Consider the following 16,973-nt stretch of genomic DNA (forward strand, 5'->3'; position numbering starts at 1 on the left):
GACTCTGCGGCCCCCTCCACGACCCTCCTGGACTCTACAGTCCCCTCCACGACCCTCTCGGACTCTGCGGCCCCCTCCACGACCCTCCCCGACTCTGCGGCCCCCTCCACGACCCTCTCCAACTCTGCAGCCCCCTCCACGACCCTCTCGGACTCTGCAGCCCCCTCCACGACCCTCTCGGACTCTGCGGCCCCCTCCACGATCCTCTCGGACTCTGCGGCCCCCTCCACGACCCTCTCGGACTCTGCAGTCCCGTCTAGTCCAGATTCCCCACCTAACTATGCATCTCCCAAATCCCTGCTCAGTCTTCTGAGATGTTTGCACAAATTGATTCCTGACCTCTTAAGTTTCATTGATTTTAATTACACCTGTACTGATTTCTACACCACAACTGAAGCCTGGAATACATTCCCAAGATCACTCTGATTCCCTTCTTTCCTCCATTCAAACATTGGCAGTAGATTAAAAAGCAGGACTTCAACGGTTGTAATCTCTGGATTACTCGCAGTGCCACGTTCTAGCGAGTTCAGGAATAGGAAAATAGGAGGTGTGGCTCATGAGTTGGTACAAGAGGCAGAGGTTTAGATTCCTGGATCACAGGGACCATTTCTGGGGAAGGTGGGACATGTACAAATGGGACAGTCTGCACCTGAACCACACTGAGGCCAACATCCTCGCAGGCAGATTTGCCATTGCTGTTGGGAGGAGTTTAAACTAGTCTGGCAGGGGAAGGGGACACAGAATATCGGTGAAACAGAGACACATCATGCTACAGCAAAGGAAGCAAGCCACGGCTTTGTTGAGTGTCGAGAGAGTAAGGCAAGGCTCGACGGTCTTTAATGCTACGAGTGTAATAGCTTAGACTGATGAGTTAAAGGCGTGGATTGATACATAGAAGTATGGTATTATTACCATCACAGATGCATGTCTGAGGCAATGGCTGGACTGGCAGTTTAACATTCCAGGCTACAGAATATTCAAGTGAGACAGAAGTGGTGTTAAAAGGATGGTGGTGTAGCACTATTAACTAAGGAGTCAATATTACTGCAGTAAGGAGAGATGATATCTTGAAAAAGTCCTCAAACGAGGCTTTGTGGTAGAACTTAGCAATGTTAAGGGGGCAGCTACTTTACTATTGACCTCCAAAGACTCAGCGATAAATAGAGGAGCAAATATGAAGACAGTTCACAAACGTCACTTTTTAAGAAGAGTGACAGAGATGAACCAGGAAATTACAGACCACAGAGTCTCACGTCAGTGATACAGAAACTATTGGAGAAAATTCTGAAGAAGAGAATTAATATCCACTTGGAAAGGAGTGGGTCAACTAGGGATAATCAGCAGAGCTTTGGCAGAGGGAAGTCTTGCCTAACAAATCTGTTGAGATTTTTTTGAAAACGTGATCAAGTGTGTGGAAGACGGAAGTTCAGTTGATGCAGTTTAAATGGATTTTAGCAAAACTTTTGACAAGGATCCACATGGGAGTCTGGGGGAAGGTTAAAGCCCATGGAATTGAGGGAAACTTAGCAAGATAAATTAGAAACTGTCTTAGTAATAGGACACAAAGGAGTGGTAGCAAGTTGCTTGAGTGACTGGAGACTGGTGTCCAGCAGTATACCACAAGGATCAGTACTGGGACCCTGATTGTTTGTTATACCTGTATTAAGAAATGATTTATTTATAAATGGGAGGGGAATGTTAAGCAAATTTGCAGATGACACAAAGATTGGTGAATGGCAAAGATGGCTGTAGGATACAGGAAGATATAAATGGGTGGGTCAGTTGGGCAGACCAGGCAGATGGTAAACCTGGTAAGTGCAAGGTGATGCACTTTGAAAGAAGAAACAAGATTCGGAAGTATTTAATGAATGGAAGGACAACGGTAGCTTGGAAGAACAAAGGGTTATTGGGGTAAATCCCTGAAGTCTGTAGAATACATGAACAAGCTGTTAAGGTGGCATATGGGGCATGTGCTTTTGTCTGTCTTGGCATGGAGTAGAAGAGCAAGGAGGTAACGTTAGAGTTGTACAGAGCGTTGGTTATGCCCAGTGGGAGTACTGTTTGCAGTTCTAGTTACCACATTACTGGAAGGATGTGATAACACTAAAGAGTGTACAGAGGAGGTTCACCAGGATTTTGCCTGGGATGAGAATTTGAGCTACAAGGGGAGACAAGATAGGCTTGGATTGTTTTCTGTAGAGCAGAGAAGACTTAAGGGAACATGATTGAGAGTGTATAAGATATAGACAGGGTGAATAGAGGGCAGCTATGCCCCTTGGTTGAGGGGTCAATCGAAAGGGGGCATAGTTTTAGAGTAAGGAGCAGGGGATTTGGAAATAAAGCTTTTTCACTCAGCAGGTGGTGGGAATCTGGAATGTGCTTCCTGGGAATCTTACAACCTTTAAAAAACATTTGGATGAGCACTTCAAATATCATAACATTTAAGGGTATGGGACAAGTGCAGGAAGGTGGGATTAGTGTGCCTTTAGTCGTAGTGCTATGGGTGCAGATCAATGATCTGGAGGGCCTTTCCCATCTGAATCTAATAATTGGCTGAGAGGCTGGAAGCAGGATGGGGGAATATGGGCGGATACTCCGACTGACCGGATGTCACTGATTATGTCTTATACAGAGCCATGTTGGAACCTTAATTATTTACCATATATACAACAGCATAGACAATGGGATATATGCCACTGACAGAAAGATAGACTATAATTTTCAAACTGACAAGAGATATGAACCGTCAAAATTGTAGCAAATGGATTGCAGTGTAGACAAATGGGACACCATCCACTCAACAAAAAGGAGAATGTCAAAAGGGAAATTGAGAAGTTTTATGTACTTAGATCATTAAAATCTTATAAAACAGGGACAGAAAATAACCAAAAAGGCAGATGAATCTTGGCCTTTACATCAACAGGACTGGAAGGAGGTTGCAGAAGTCATGCTTCAGTTTTACAAAGCTCTGATTTGGTCGTATCAGGAGTATATTGAGTAGTCCTGGACATTACAGTTTAGGAAGCATACATTGGCCTTAGAGACAGTTATCTGAATGATACTTAGATTCTGATTGAAATTACAAACAAGGATCACCTTGATCTTCTGTGTTTTGAGCAAAGTTTTCAAGGTATTAAGAAGAATGCATACCGAAACTGTTCTGCAGAGCTAGGGGAACAGCCTGCAGTCAAGCTTATTAGGAAACAATTTGACACACAAAAGGGCAGAAGAAGTTTTAAATTTGTGTCTGTGAATGACAACCAATACTTGTCAAATGTTAAATCTAACACAACATTTTGATCACGAAAGAAATTAAGCTGTGTTAGGCAGTGGAACAGAGATGAATTTATGCAGTTAAAACAATCTTAATTACTGAAGTAGGGTTATATTCAGCCCTTGAAATGTTAACATTTCCTCTCCAGAGATACCACCAGACCTGAGGATTTTACCACTTCCCAACTGTACTTCACCTTTTCAGCATCTGCAAGATTTTATTTTAGTTTTAATTAAAACTACTTCTTTATTTATCTAACTTGCACATGCAAGATGCAGATAATGCAGGAACAGGTTGTGGGATACTGAGGATAGTTCCTAAAACTGAGACTTGGAGCACTGCTTTGACTAAAGTTATATTTTGAGTTCAGTGACCTTCTCTCCACAGATGCTGCCAGACCTGCTGAGTTTTTCCAGCCATTTGTTTTTGTTTCTGATTTCCCAGAGTCTGCAATTTTTCTCGATTTTTTTGCAGCGATTGAAGCGTTTATCCTTGTAAGCTGCTTGGGCAAGAGTTCACAATAGGCAACAAGCTAAAACAAAGGTGGATAAATTGCAGGCAGACGCAAGGGGAGATAAAGGGGAGTTCTCAGATTGGTGGGTAGAACACATGAATACTATCCTCCTCCCATGCCTCCCTCAGGATTAGCACTGTGGTCCCAGTGAGTAATCTGTAAATAAATAATCTGTGAATGATAGCTGCCTCACATATAATCAGCTAGTATACTCTCCTCCAAGAGGTAATCTCCTGTCCTTATAGAAGGATATGCATTGTATCCACGCAGTTACGCAACACCATTATAACCTACCTTTGGCTGGAGGTCAGGGCTGCAGTGTTGTACCCTATTTGTTTCAGGGGATGGATGAGTGGATAACCTAGGGCTACAGCTGACTGGAGGCTTTGGTGGAGGCCGGTGATGACCGGAGGGTGTCGGACTCTCAGCATTCAACAGGGCATTCTCACTGGCTCCTGGACTCCCGTTGGACGTGGCTGAACTCCTGACTACGGCAGGACTATTGTCAGCCGCCTCAGCTTCCCATTTCCTGTGCAGTTCTGGAGTAGACTTTGCTGAATTCCCAGAAATACTCTCCATGCTGAGGGAAGGGGATGGGCCTGTTTCAGAGACTGAAGAACTGTGGGTCTGAAACTGGAGTGAACGAGAGGCTGAAAAAGAGGAATAACTCTGAATTCTAGTCTTCAAAATGCAGGAATGAAATAGAAAACTACAAATCGATGGTGTACTCATTTCACTAAAGTGATTGTAATAAACACAAGCTGCTGATAAAACTTAGTGTTGGACAGAACAGAGCAATTCAATTGTCTTTCACAGTGTACATAATCTATATACACTAAACAAGATACAGAAGGCATTTGTAGCAAAGTTTATTTCCTTTTTACAATGCAACCCTGACAACATCAAGGAATGAAATGGACCCCATCTACATCCTGTAGGGAACATCAGAACATTATAAGAGTCAGACACTGTGGTTCCAATATTTTTGACACATTTGTCTGTAATATTTACAAATCAAGCAAATAATTGGAAAAGATCTTATTCTAAAATCCAGCTGTGATTTCACTTGCAATTATGATTCATGTTATTAGAGACTGTTAACATTCTGGAACTCCCTCCATGTGGAGCAGATGACCCTAGACAGATGTTTCCCCTTGTGGGGCAATCTAGAACGAGTGGCCATACTTTTAGAGTAAGGGTAGCAGATTTAAAACAGAGGAGGAATTGTTTCTCTCAAAAGAGTTTGAGTCAGTGGAATTCACTCCTCCAGGGTGTGGTCGACATTGAATAAATTTGATGAGATAGACAGGATTTTTTATATTGGTAGTTGGAGAGCAGGCAGTGAAGTGGAGCTGTGGCTGTGATGAGATCAGCCAAGCTTGTACAAAATGGCGGAACAAGCCTGGGGGGCTGAATTGCCTCCTCCTGCTCCTTGTTCTTATGTTCTAATATTCTGACAGCATTGTGGTATACCTAACATCCCATTGCTTGGAGTGGCTCAAGACAACACCATGAACTTCTGCATTAGTAATGGACAATACATACTGGTCTTGCCAGCAGTGTCACAGCCCATAAATAACTTTTTTAAAAAAATTAAGCTGTACAGGCACACCCAATTTAACCAGTAACACACTGCCTATGACTGAAAAGCAAAGGCACCACTATTACTGGGAGTAATGTCACTACAGCAATAACACTGGCCAGATCTTCCTGGCAATTAGATGAAGGCTAAGTGACCTGTTGAGAATTTATTTAGATTTTCAAAATGTATCAAAGTTTGTGTGAGGCAGGGAAGGTTAAGCCCCCAGCATAGATGGCAACTTGCATTATGGACTCAGAACTGGCTCGGCAATGAAAACAGAGAAATAGAAACAGGGGAAATAATCTAATTGGAGAAAGAGCACCACAGGAACCTGGTCTGACCCCGTTACTTTAAATATTTGTGAATGATGTGAAACAGAGAATGGTGCTGCACAGAAGGACGCCATATGACAAATTCTAGGGCACAGCTAGCAAATGAATTCATGCTGCCCTTTCACCATAGCCCTGTGAACTATTTCCATCTGCATATTTATTCAATTCTCTTGTGAAAGTTACTAAGGAATATGCCTCCAGCGTCATTCCATTCATAACATGCTGCATCAGACTATGTTTCATATTGCCCTGAGTTACTGGGTTTTTAAACTGGCTGAGAACAGTAATCTCTCTTCAGGTCAATGTGAACAATTAAGTAGATATTAATATGCATAATTCTGCTGAAAACAGATTATGGGTATACTGGGGCAAATTCTTTTAAGAATTTAGGATGAAGTCCATCAGGCCCCTGAGACCTGCCAGCTTGCAGCTCCATCAGTTTTCTCAGTACCACTTCCCTTGTGTTTGTAATTTTAAAAAAAATCCTATCCTGTATCTGTAAAGATTACATACACATTTACCTTAACAATAGCTGATCAGTCATGAAGCCTGGGACAGATTCGAGCTCCAAACAATGGAAAGGACAGGTCTAGGTGCATGTTGCGGACAGGTAGGAAAAAGCAGAGGTTTAACTTGAACCTGAGAGCAGTGACATTACCAGGACCCAAAATGCATTACAGGGCCTCATAGGCAGCTAACCCGAGCTCATCCGACAGAGACTGTAAGGAGAAGGTTACTTTATATAGTATCTTGCTGCTTGTGTGTTTTACACATTATCCACAAGCTGCAGCACCAGCTCCCTCTCCCTATTCATTAGACTGGCAATGCTGAGCATCCAAAACTGAAAATTTGGAAGAGAAAAGTCATTTTACAATAGTACAGGACTTCAGGTTGGGGGGTTCTTCAAGCCCTCCGTCACTGAGTACCACCACCGCTCTAGATATCCCTATATGCAAAATGTATCTTGTTAGGAACACAATCCATCCTAAACATCCTACATATATCCAACGTGACCTCACAGCAAGCCGAGAGCATAGGAACTCAGTATCCAGCTCACCTGAAGGGGATGCATTTGGCAGTGGGGGTGCAGGCCGCTTCTTACTCCTGGGACTGTTGGCTGGCTGAATACCATACCATGGGTGGTTTGATTTGGGAGTGGTTTCCATGGGGGCTGCACTCTGCACTTTCTCAGACACATTGTTTGTTTCCTCCTCCTCCTCCTCCTCCACTTCAAATGGATTTAGGGGAACAGATTCTGTGGTGCCTTGCTGAGTGCTGCTGGGGTTGGTGGGTGCTCCGGGCCGAGGGGGTGCGGGTCTTCTCTTCACTTCGGAATTCACCAATGCCATCCAAGGATGGCCTTTAGATTTGATGTCTTCGTCTTTCCTGTTTGAAACAATTAAACAATCAGAAAACCGTGGCAACAAAATTGCCATATTTCCTTCAAAAGACATTACTGCAGAAATTTTACTTAATTGAATTCAAATTCCGGGATGGCGGAAACAGGCTTGATCAGGACTCAACAGACAAGAAAATTAATGTAGTCATGCTAAACATTCAAATGCTTCAGTCTGTAAGTAGTAATATTACTTTGTATGGCATTTTTCACTTTAAAATTAATATCCATTTTCAAACAAGGTATGTAAATACAATATTGAAGTTTTGGCTTTAGGGAATGATTTTATGGAACACAAATGTGCCATGATTTTCAATTTGATCATGTTTTTGAGATGATGGCTGCATTTCTTTGCCATACCTGGGCTTTGTATTGCCATTGCAGACTTTGAAACAGTAAACCTTAATAAACAAGAACCTGAGTTGATTACTGGTGACTTGAGAGGCACTGGATATTATCCAAACCAACTGGTCAAAGGCATAAATGTCTGGTCACCAACAAACTTGCTGCAAGATCACCAGACATTACTTTCAAAAAAAGAAAGATCATTGCATTTAACACGCTGAAGCAACACAGCTTCTGCTCCTGTGCAGCTCAGCATCCAGCAGCCTCTGAAAACATTGACAGCTTCAAGTCCAATCTCAATTACTGTATATACTTCCTCCAGTTGAGACGTGAAATGGAAGAAAGGCCCTTCCGATTCTGGACCTAGCAGTGGGACATTCAGAGGGCAGGGAAGAGGCAGCAAAACATATTTTGCTGAGGGATGATTCTGTTCCTCCCTCATTCATATTTTAGCCTGAAATCATAGCCCAATGACTGATCAAGTGAGAGGTGTGATAGGGCACTCATATTTCCTCTGCAAAATCATTTCTTCCCTCATCCCAAAAGCAGTCAAAAGATCTACAGCTTCAAGACCTGGAATGCTCTGCAGGCTTGAATGAAAACACACACCAGTTGGGGTGGATTGTATCTGTGTGTACTTATGTGGGAGTGGTAGAGTCAGAATCTTTGGTGACCTTTAAGCGGCAATTGGATAGGTACATCGATGGGTGCTTAAGCTAGGACAAATGTTCGGCACAACATCGTGGGCCGAAGGGCCTGTTCTGTGCTGTATTGTTCTATGTTCTATGTTGTAAGAAAGAATAAATGGCAACGCAAGTGTGATGACAGACAGGAAGAGAATAGTGAGGGGATTGGGGAACATGGTTCTTATCATCAAAAAAGGCATTGGACCTGTAGACTATGATGAACACTGGTGGTAGGAAGGACAAATGGATCTTTACTCAAAGATATAACAGAAAAACATCCAGATATAGAAAATACAGCATGGATTACAAAAGGGAAGTTCATGCTTTCCCGAACTTATTGAGTTATTTTACAAAATTACAAAACAGAAGTAGTAGTAGAATATTTGCCCCTCGAGCCTGCTCCATCATTCAATAAGATCAAACTTTCTGTTTGTGTTCAAATTCCACATTCACATTTATCTCCAATACTCCTCGATTTCCCTGCCTAACAAGAATCCATCCATCTCTGCCTTAAAAGTAGTCTATGATCCTCCCTCTACTGCCTTCTGAGCTGGGGTGTTCCAAAGCTGCACAAAAATCTCATTTCTGTCTTGAAAGGGTGACCCTTAATTTTAAAAGTGACCCCTCGTTCTGGACTGACCCACAAGAGGAGCCATCTTATTTAAGTTCATTTTGTCAAGAGTCTTAGAACACTTCAAATCTCCCTCACTCTTCTAAATTCTAATGGAAACAATCCAGATTGTCCAACTTTCCTCACAAGACAACCTGTTCATTCCAGCAAGCAATCTGGTAAACCTCCCATGAAATGCCTTCAATGAATTTGCATCCTTCCTAAAGGCACCACTTTATCCATATTGTGTGGTACTCCCTCAAAGAACTCAAACAAATTGTTTAAATGTGATTTCCCTTTGATAAAACCATTCTGTCCATTACTGATTATTTTGATTTTTTTTGAAGTGTGCAGTTTCTAATCTCTTAATGATCAATTCTCATATCTTTCCCAAGACAGACATCAAGCTCACTAATTTACAGTTTCCTGTTTTCTGCCTCCTTTCTTTCTTGAATAGAGGAGTTACATTTGCCACTTTTTAGTCCAATGAAACCTTTCCTGAATTTAGGAAACTTTGGAAAATTAGTATGAACACATCTACTACTTAATTAAAAACCACTTTTAAGACCTTAGGATGAGGTCATAGAGTCATAGAGATGTACAGCACGGAAACAGACCCTTTGGTCCAACCCGTCCATGCCGACCAAATATCCCAACCCAATCTAGTCCCACCTGCCAGCACCCGGTCCATATCCCTCCAAACCCTTCCTATTCATATACCCATCCAAATGCCCCTTAAATGTTGCAATTGTACCAGCCTCCATCACTTCCTCTGGCAACTCATTCCATACACGTACCATCCTCGGTGTGAAAAAGTTGCCCCTTAGGTCTCTTTTATATCTTTCCCCCCTCACCCTAAACCTATGCCCTCTAGTTCTGGACTCCCCGACTCCAGGGAAAAGACTTTATCTATTTATCCTATTCATGCCCCTCATAATTTTGTAAACTTCTATAAGGTCACCCCTCAGCCTCCGACGCTCCAGGGAAAACAGCCCCAGCCTGTTCAGCCTCTCCTTATAGCTCAAATCCTCCAACCCTGGCAACATCCTTGTAAATCTTTTCTGAACCCTTTCAAGTTTCACAACAGCTTTCCGATAGGAAGGAAAACAGAATTGCACACAATATTCCGACAGTGGCCTAATCAATGTCCTGCACAGCCGCAACATGACTTCCTAACCCCTGTACTCAATACTCTGACCAATAAAGGAAAGCATACCAAACGCCTTCTTCACTATCCTATCTACCTGCAACTCCACTTTCAAGGAGCTATGAACCTGCACTCCAAGGTCTCTTTGTTCAGCAAAGTCCATCAGGCCCCTGAGACTTGCCAGCTTGCAGCTCCATCAGTTTGCTCAGTACCACTTCCCTTGTGGTTGTAATTACACCAGGTTCCTTTCTTCCTTCCATCTCCTGATTTATAGGCATCACTGTAATGTTCTTTGTATCCTCAGACAGAAGCAAGATATTTATTCATTACATACGCCATTTCTTTCTCGACTATTAACTCCACATTCTCTCTCTAGAGGCCAATACTCACTTTACTTACTCTTTCCTGTTTAAATACTGGTAGAAACTCTTGCTATCTGTTTTACATTCCTAATTAACTTTGTCTCACACTCTAATTTCTTCCTCTTGGTTAATCTATAGTCATTCTATGCTAGTTTTTATATTCTGATCAATAATTTGACCTGTCCCTCATCTTTGTGCTGTTCTATATTTTTTCCTCAAAGTTGACACTTTCCCTAACTTTAGTTAACCACTGAAAGGTGCATTCTCCTTTTAGAACTTTTCTTTACAAAAAAATACACTACTAGAGTCTGGGCTATGTGGCAGAATGGACTGCAGCACACTTAACGTGAAATAAGATTGGGTGAGAAAGGTATTTACTCAAAACAGCAGGAGATGTGAAGTGGTGCTCCACAAGGATCAATGCTGAGACATCTGCTGTTCACCATTTACATTAACCACTTGGACTCTGGAATCAAAGTTGTCAGATCTAAATTTGCAGATGATACAAATTTAGAGGGAACTGTCTATCCTGAAATAAATTGGTTGAATGTAAGAGAGTTATTAAATTAACTCCAAAATAGATAAATGCAAGCTAGCATGTTTTGATAGGAAGAAAATGGAGGTCACATATTATCAGGAAGGTGCATGTCTAGGTGGTGTAGAGAAAAGAACATTGGTATAATTACACTCATGAGATCTCAATTGTTGATGGGGTTAACAAGACCACAAAAACAAACTAAGCACCAAATATGAATGCTAGAGGGATAGAACTGAGAAGTAGGAAAGGTGTGATAGACTGCATTGAACCTTGTTTAGTCCACATTTAGAATACCGCATGAACTTCTGGAGAAAGTTCTCACTTCTGGGCAATAACATGACTAGATTCCATCAGTATTAGATAACCACAAGAAAGTCCAATTGGAAATTAAGGAGAAACTTCTTTATTATCGACAATGTGGAACACGTCACCATGAAGTAATTCAAGTGAATGTTAGAGATGGAATTAATAGGAAATTACATAGGTATACGAGAGAGAATGGAAGAGAGGATTATGGTGTTAGATTTAGGTAGGAGAATGCTTGGTGAAGCACAAACATGGACATGGACTCATGAAGATTTTAGCTTCAGGTATCCATCAAATTCCCTTCTGAACAGCACTGAGTGCACCGATGCATGACGGACTACAACGGCTCAAGGAGACAGCTCACCACCTTCTCAAGGACAATTAGGGATGGATAACAAATGCTGGCTTCTAACAAGTTCAATATCAATCAAAAGCTGGATAACAATCACACTCCCTGAAAGAATAACTTTAAAAATAATGCAATCCTATGCTCTAGATGGTCAGAAGGTACAGAAGGAATTCCAGCTTTCAAAAGGGAAAGAAATACTTAGTTAAGAATGCTGGCTGTTGGGGGACGTGGCAGTGAACATGGAGTAAGGAACAAATGGTAAGATAGCAGGTTAGATGAAGTGAATATTCCAGGTGATGCAGGATTAAAGAATAGGAGCAAAGAGCCCATGTTCCCGCTCCTGATCAGTATCTAGCTACTGGAAAGAGTTTGTGAACACAAGAGGGGGGCAATGTCATCCTTTGCTTCAATCCAATACACTGTCAACATGCAGTCTTGGCTCTTACTCGATGACAGTCAAGAGTGTGGTGCTAGAAAAGCACAGCAGGTCAGGCAGCATCTGAGGAGCAGGAAAATCGACGTTTCAGGCATGAGCTCTTCATTAGGAATTCCTGATGAAGGGCTTATGCTTGAAACGTCGATTCTCCTGCTCCTCGGATGCTGCCTGACCTGCTGTGCTCTTCCAGCACCACACTCTCGATTCTGGTCTCCAGCATCTGCAGGCCTCACTTTCTCATTCAATAATATGCCAGAACAGCAGCAGAAAAACGAGGTAAGCACCATTTCTCAAAAGATCCATGAGGGAAATTGCAATGATTGGAGTGGAAGCTAATTCAGAAAGAAACTGATCCGATTCCCATGTTCTAGAAGAGACTGAAAGCAGCCTGAGGAACCAGGAAATACCTGGGCTGTCTGTTGTACAAAACGTCAATCCAGTGCACAAAGCCATCAAGAAGAGAACTCAGTGATTAATGTGAAGCACAAGCAGTCACATACCAGAATATAAAAAACACAACTTATGCAGCATGTCACATTAATTGCTAATAGAACCTGGTTCCCTGTCCACAGCCTGTGCCCTGACAGAGACACTGCCCAGTTCAGTTAAATATTGCACTTTGTTTTTTAACAAGTTCAATATCAATCAAATGAAACAATAGAAATTGCTGGAGAAACACAGCAGGTCTGGTAGCACCTGTGGAGAGAAAGCAGAGTCAAAAGAATCCAGAGACCCTACAATACAAAATGTTGATTCTGCTTTCTTTCCACAGATGCTGCCTGACCTGTTGAGTTTTTCAGCTTTTTCTGTTTTTGTTTTAGATTCCCAGGATCCACAGTTCTTGGTTTTATGATATATAAGATGAAAGTCTTGGTTAACCAACCTAAGCACAGACACTCACCTCTCTGGAAGGGATTGTGGACGGTCTCGTGGCTTTGGTACAGGTGCTGTTTGCTCAGTCACTCCTCCTAAACAAGTCAGAAAAGGAATGATTGAAGTTTCTGCTGGAGAGTTAATAAACAGTGACAAAGACAAGCAATGCAACTGTCTTTGGCAATTCTTCCCCAACCAAATTAACTTTGTAAAATTAAACAGCATTAAGTCTTACTGGTTACAAATTTCAGGTTTGCTGTCCAGAGACTCGCAGATTCACTGTCACTGAGTTGGCTTGTAAGTGGACCCCACAGCGTCGAAAATCAGTCTATGTTTACTGTCTAGTTTTGAATATGGTTAGGGGTTATAAAAGTGTTCCCCGCCTACTATCTGAACTGGGTCATAGAATCACACATGTTAAATAGTTAGCGCTTTCACAGCATTTCAAAAAGGGAAGGGTCTGAAGAAGGGTCACTGGACCCGAAAGGTAAATTCTGATCTCCACAGATGGTGTCAGACCTTATGAGTTTTTACAGCAATTTCTGTATGTGATCCCAAAAAGGGAAATTAACTCATACTTTAGTGAAAGATACCACACAGATAGTATCTCATTCTGTTCTTGCATCCACAGGCAAGTGACATTAAATGTCTGATTCCTCAGATCCCATAGCACATATTAAAGAGGAGAGGGGGAATTATCACCAGTACCCTGGTCAATAATTTATCTATCAGCTAACATCAAGACAAATCTCAATCTGTTGTTCGTGGGATCTTGCTGTGCACAATTGGTTTCTCAGTCGCCCATTTTGTGAGAGTGACTGCACTTCAAAAGTATTAAGTTGACTGTAAAGCACATCCTGAGACACCCTGAAGGTATGAAAGGCACTATAAAAATGCAAGTCTTTCCTTTGTTCTTAAATCACATATGAAACCTATATTGGCGAAGACAAGACTATCCTCTATGAAGAATCATTTTGAACTTGGAACATTAACCCTGTTCTTCTCTCCAAAAGTGCTGCCAGACTTGCTGAGTTTCTCCAGCACCTTCATTTTCATTCTGATCTCTAGCATCTGCGGGACTTGGTTTTTATAGGATCATGCCTGAACCTGTAAAATGAACTCAGAACTTCAGAGGACTGATTACAGATTGCTAATTTCTCTGGTCTAGATTCTCAGCTCAAATTTCAAAATTACAGGCTTGGAATGTTGCATCAATTTTCCCCAGTGGAAACAACTGTGTTCCCTTAAAACGCTTTGCACCATGGAGTGGTCTGGCACCTTTACAGTTCACCTCTATATATAGTCTTGTTCTCAGGCATGTTTGCTTCTGTTCATAGTCTTATTACATAAACCAGCTGCCAATTCATTTTACACAAGTTTACACAATGATCCCATGGAATTTGCATACAACAGCTTGGCCATAACTGGAGACATGCTGTCCTTAAATAAGATCTACATTTATACAGCATCTCATCACATTGAAATGTCCCACAGGATGAGACTGTAACTCTGTCTCTACTAACTCTTTAATGTTAGCTGTTTATACAGTGATCACATTTCCCTGCACCTTTTTATATTCTCCATTTTCAATTCCTTATCGAATTCCATTATAAATGTCTTGTCACTGTCTCAGCATGGCAAAACATTCCTCACTCTAATACAGTAATCCACTAATTGAAAACATTTGTTCTAACTTTCCCCATTCATTTGCTGAGTAATAAATTTTAATTTCTGCTCATTATCAAATTGCTAATTGTCTCTGAATGTTCAAATCCTCTTCTGTTTCAAGTGAAAAGGATTCATATTTCACAGCTTTCTGAATTTTGGAATCATACTTGTGAACTTTCCCTGTCTTTTTTCTTGGTAAAAAAAAACTAGTCACATATCAGTTACAGTACAGTACAGTGCAGGGTCATTCGGCCCAGGAGATCTAGACTGGTCATTATGCTTCATACAAGCTCCATGTAACTCCATCAATGATCTCTTTAAGTACATCTAAACCACTTGCTGGGAATCAGTTTAGCTCAGTTGGCTGGATTGTCGGTTTACAGAGCAATGTGATACCCCTAGCATGGGTTCAATTCCCATCACCGGTTTGAGGTTACCATGAAGGACTCTCCTTCAGAAGTTCTTCCCTTGCCTGAGTTTTGGTTGCCCTCAGGTTAAATCACCACCAGTCGCTTCTCTCAAATGAGAGCAGCCCCTATGGTCTGGACATTACAAACTACTTGCTGCAGTTATACGGAGTTCCACATTCTAATCATTCTCTGGATAAAGAGAGGGAGGATGATCTGTGCGGAGGATTCAGAGATGTTTCTGTTATTTGGGCAAATGCATAGCAGATGAAATATAATACAGAAAAATGAGAGCATCTGCTTTTGTAGCAAAAACAGAAAGGAGGATTATTATCTGAATGACAATAGGTAGGAATAGGATTAGAGACAACCCTGGTAATTATATACCAGTGAACCTTACTTCAGTTGTGGGTAAAGTGTTGGAAAAGGTTGTAAGAGATAGGATTTATAATCACCTAGAATGGAATAATTTGATTAGTGATAGTCAACACGGTTTTGTGAAGGGTAGGTCATGCCTCACAAACCTTATTGAGTTCTTTGAGATGGTGATCAAACAGGTGGATGAGGGTAAAGCGGTTGATGTGGTGTATATGGCTTTCAGTAAGGCGTTTGATAAGGTTCCCCACAGTTGGTTATTGCACAAAACACAGAAGCATGGGATTGAGTGTGATTTAGCGGTTTGGATCAGAAATTGGCTAGCTGAAAGAAGACCGGTGGTGGTTGATGGGAAATGTTCATCCTGGAGTTCAGTTACTAGTGGTGTACCACAAGGATCTGTTTTGGGGCCACCGCTGTTTGTTATTTTCATAAATGACCTAGATTAGGGCTTGAAGGATGGGTTGGCAAATTTGCGGTTGACACTAAGGTCAGTGGAGTCGTGGATAGTGCTGAAGGATGTTGTAGGTTACAGAGGGACATAGATAAGCTGCAGAGCTGGGCTGAGAGGTGGCAAATGGAGTTTTAATGCAGAAAAGTGTGAGGTGATACACTTTGGAAGGAGCAACAGGAATAAGGAGTACTGGGCTAATGGTAAGATTCTTGGTAGCGTAGATGAGCAGAGAGATCTCGGTGTTCTTGTACATAGATCCCTGAAAGTTGCCACCCAGGTTGATAGGGTTGTTAAGAAGGCATATGGTGTGTTAGCTTTTATTGGTAGAGGGATTGAGTTTCGGAGCCATGAGGTCATGCTGCAGCTGTACAAACCTCTGGTGGGGCCACACTTGCAGTATTGTGTACAGTTCTGGTCACCACATTGTAGAAAGGATGTGGAAGCTTTGGAAAGGGTGCAGACTACATTTACCAGGATGTTGCCTGGTGTGGAGGGAAGATCTTATGAGGAAAGGCTGAGGGCCTTGAGGCTGTTTTCGTTAGAGAGAAGAGGTTGAGGCATATAAGGTCATCAGAGGGTTAGATAGGGCGGACAGTGAGAGACTTTTTCCTCGGATAGTGATGGCTAGCATGAGGGAACAGAGCTTTAAATTGAGGGGTATAGATACAGGACAGATGTTACTTAGTAGTAACTACTTCTTTACTTAGTAGTTGGGGCCTGGAACACACTGCCTGCACCAGTACTAGACTCGTCAACATTATGGGCATTTAAATAGTGATTGGACAATTATATGGATGAACGTGGAATAGTGTAGGATAGATATACTTCAGATTGGTTCCACAGGTTGGAGCAACATCGAGGGCTGAAGAGCCTGTACTGCACTGTAATGTTCTATGAAACAAGCACCTAACTATTTGAATCCCATTTTCCAGTATTTGGCCCATAGCCTTGTATGTATCCGAACTGCAAGTGCATATCTAAACACTTCAAGGCTTTGAGGGTTGCTGTATTTAACATCCTTACAAGAGAGAGCTCCAGATTCCTACCATCCTTTGAGTGAAAATACTTTTCTCTCACATCCCGTCTAAATATCCTGACCCTTACTTTAAATCTATGCTCCCGGGTCACTGATCCCTCCAAGGGGAAAAGTTCCCTTCTGTGTACCCTATTATTGAAACATAAAATATCTGGAGTACTGTGAGCAGTTTTGGTTATGTTATTTAAGAATATGGATTATTTCATGAGAGGCAGTATAGAGAATGTTTACTAAGCTGATCCCTGGCATGCAAGAATTGTCTTATTAGCCAAAACTACACATG

The 16,973-nt window shown here is 41.8% G+C and overlaps 1 protein-coding gene across 2 annotated transcripts in view; it reads right to left on the reverse strand.

Annotated features, from left to right (window-relative positions):
- micall1a (MICAL-like 1a) overlaps positions 1 to 16,973 on the reverse strand; it is a 99,164-nt gene that overhangs the window by 27,876 nt on the left and 54,315 nt on the right. For both annotated transcript variants that reach the window (XM_087978399.1, XM_043680010.2), the window contains 3 exons: positions 12,779 to 12,845; positions 6,760 to 7,088; positions 4,083 to 4,438 (listed from right to left, as the gene is read on the reverse strand). In XM_087978399.1, the coding sequence (XP_087834525.1) occupies positions 4,083 to 4,438; positions 6,760 to 7,088; positions 12,779 to 12,845 (752 nt within the window). The remainder of the gene's footprint in view (positions 1 to 4,082; positions 4,439 to 6,759; positions 7,089 to 12,778; positions 12,846 to 16,973) is intronic.

This window comes from Chiloscyllium plagiosum, unplaced genomic scaffold (assembly GCF_037043375.1).
Source record: "Chiloscyllium plagiosum isolate Xiang-an unplaced genomic scaffold, Cpla_swu_hap1 HiC_scaffold_33, whole genome shotgun sequence".
NCBI classification, from domain to species: domain Eukaryota; kingdom Metazoa; phylum Chordata; class Chondrichthyes; order Orectolobiformes; family Hemiscylliidae; genus Chiloscyllium; species Chiloscyllium plagiosum.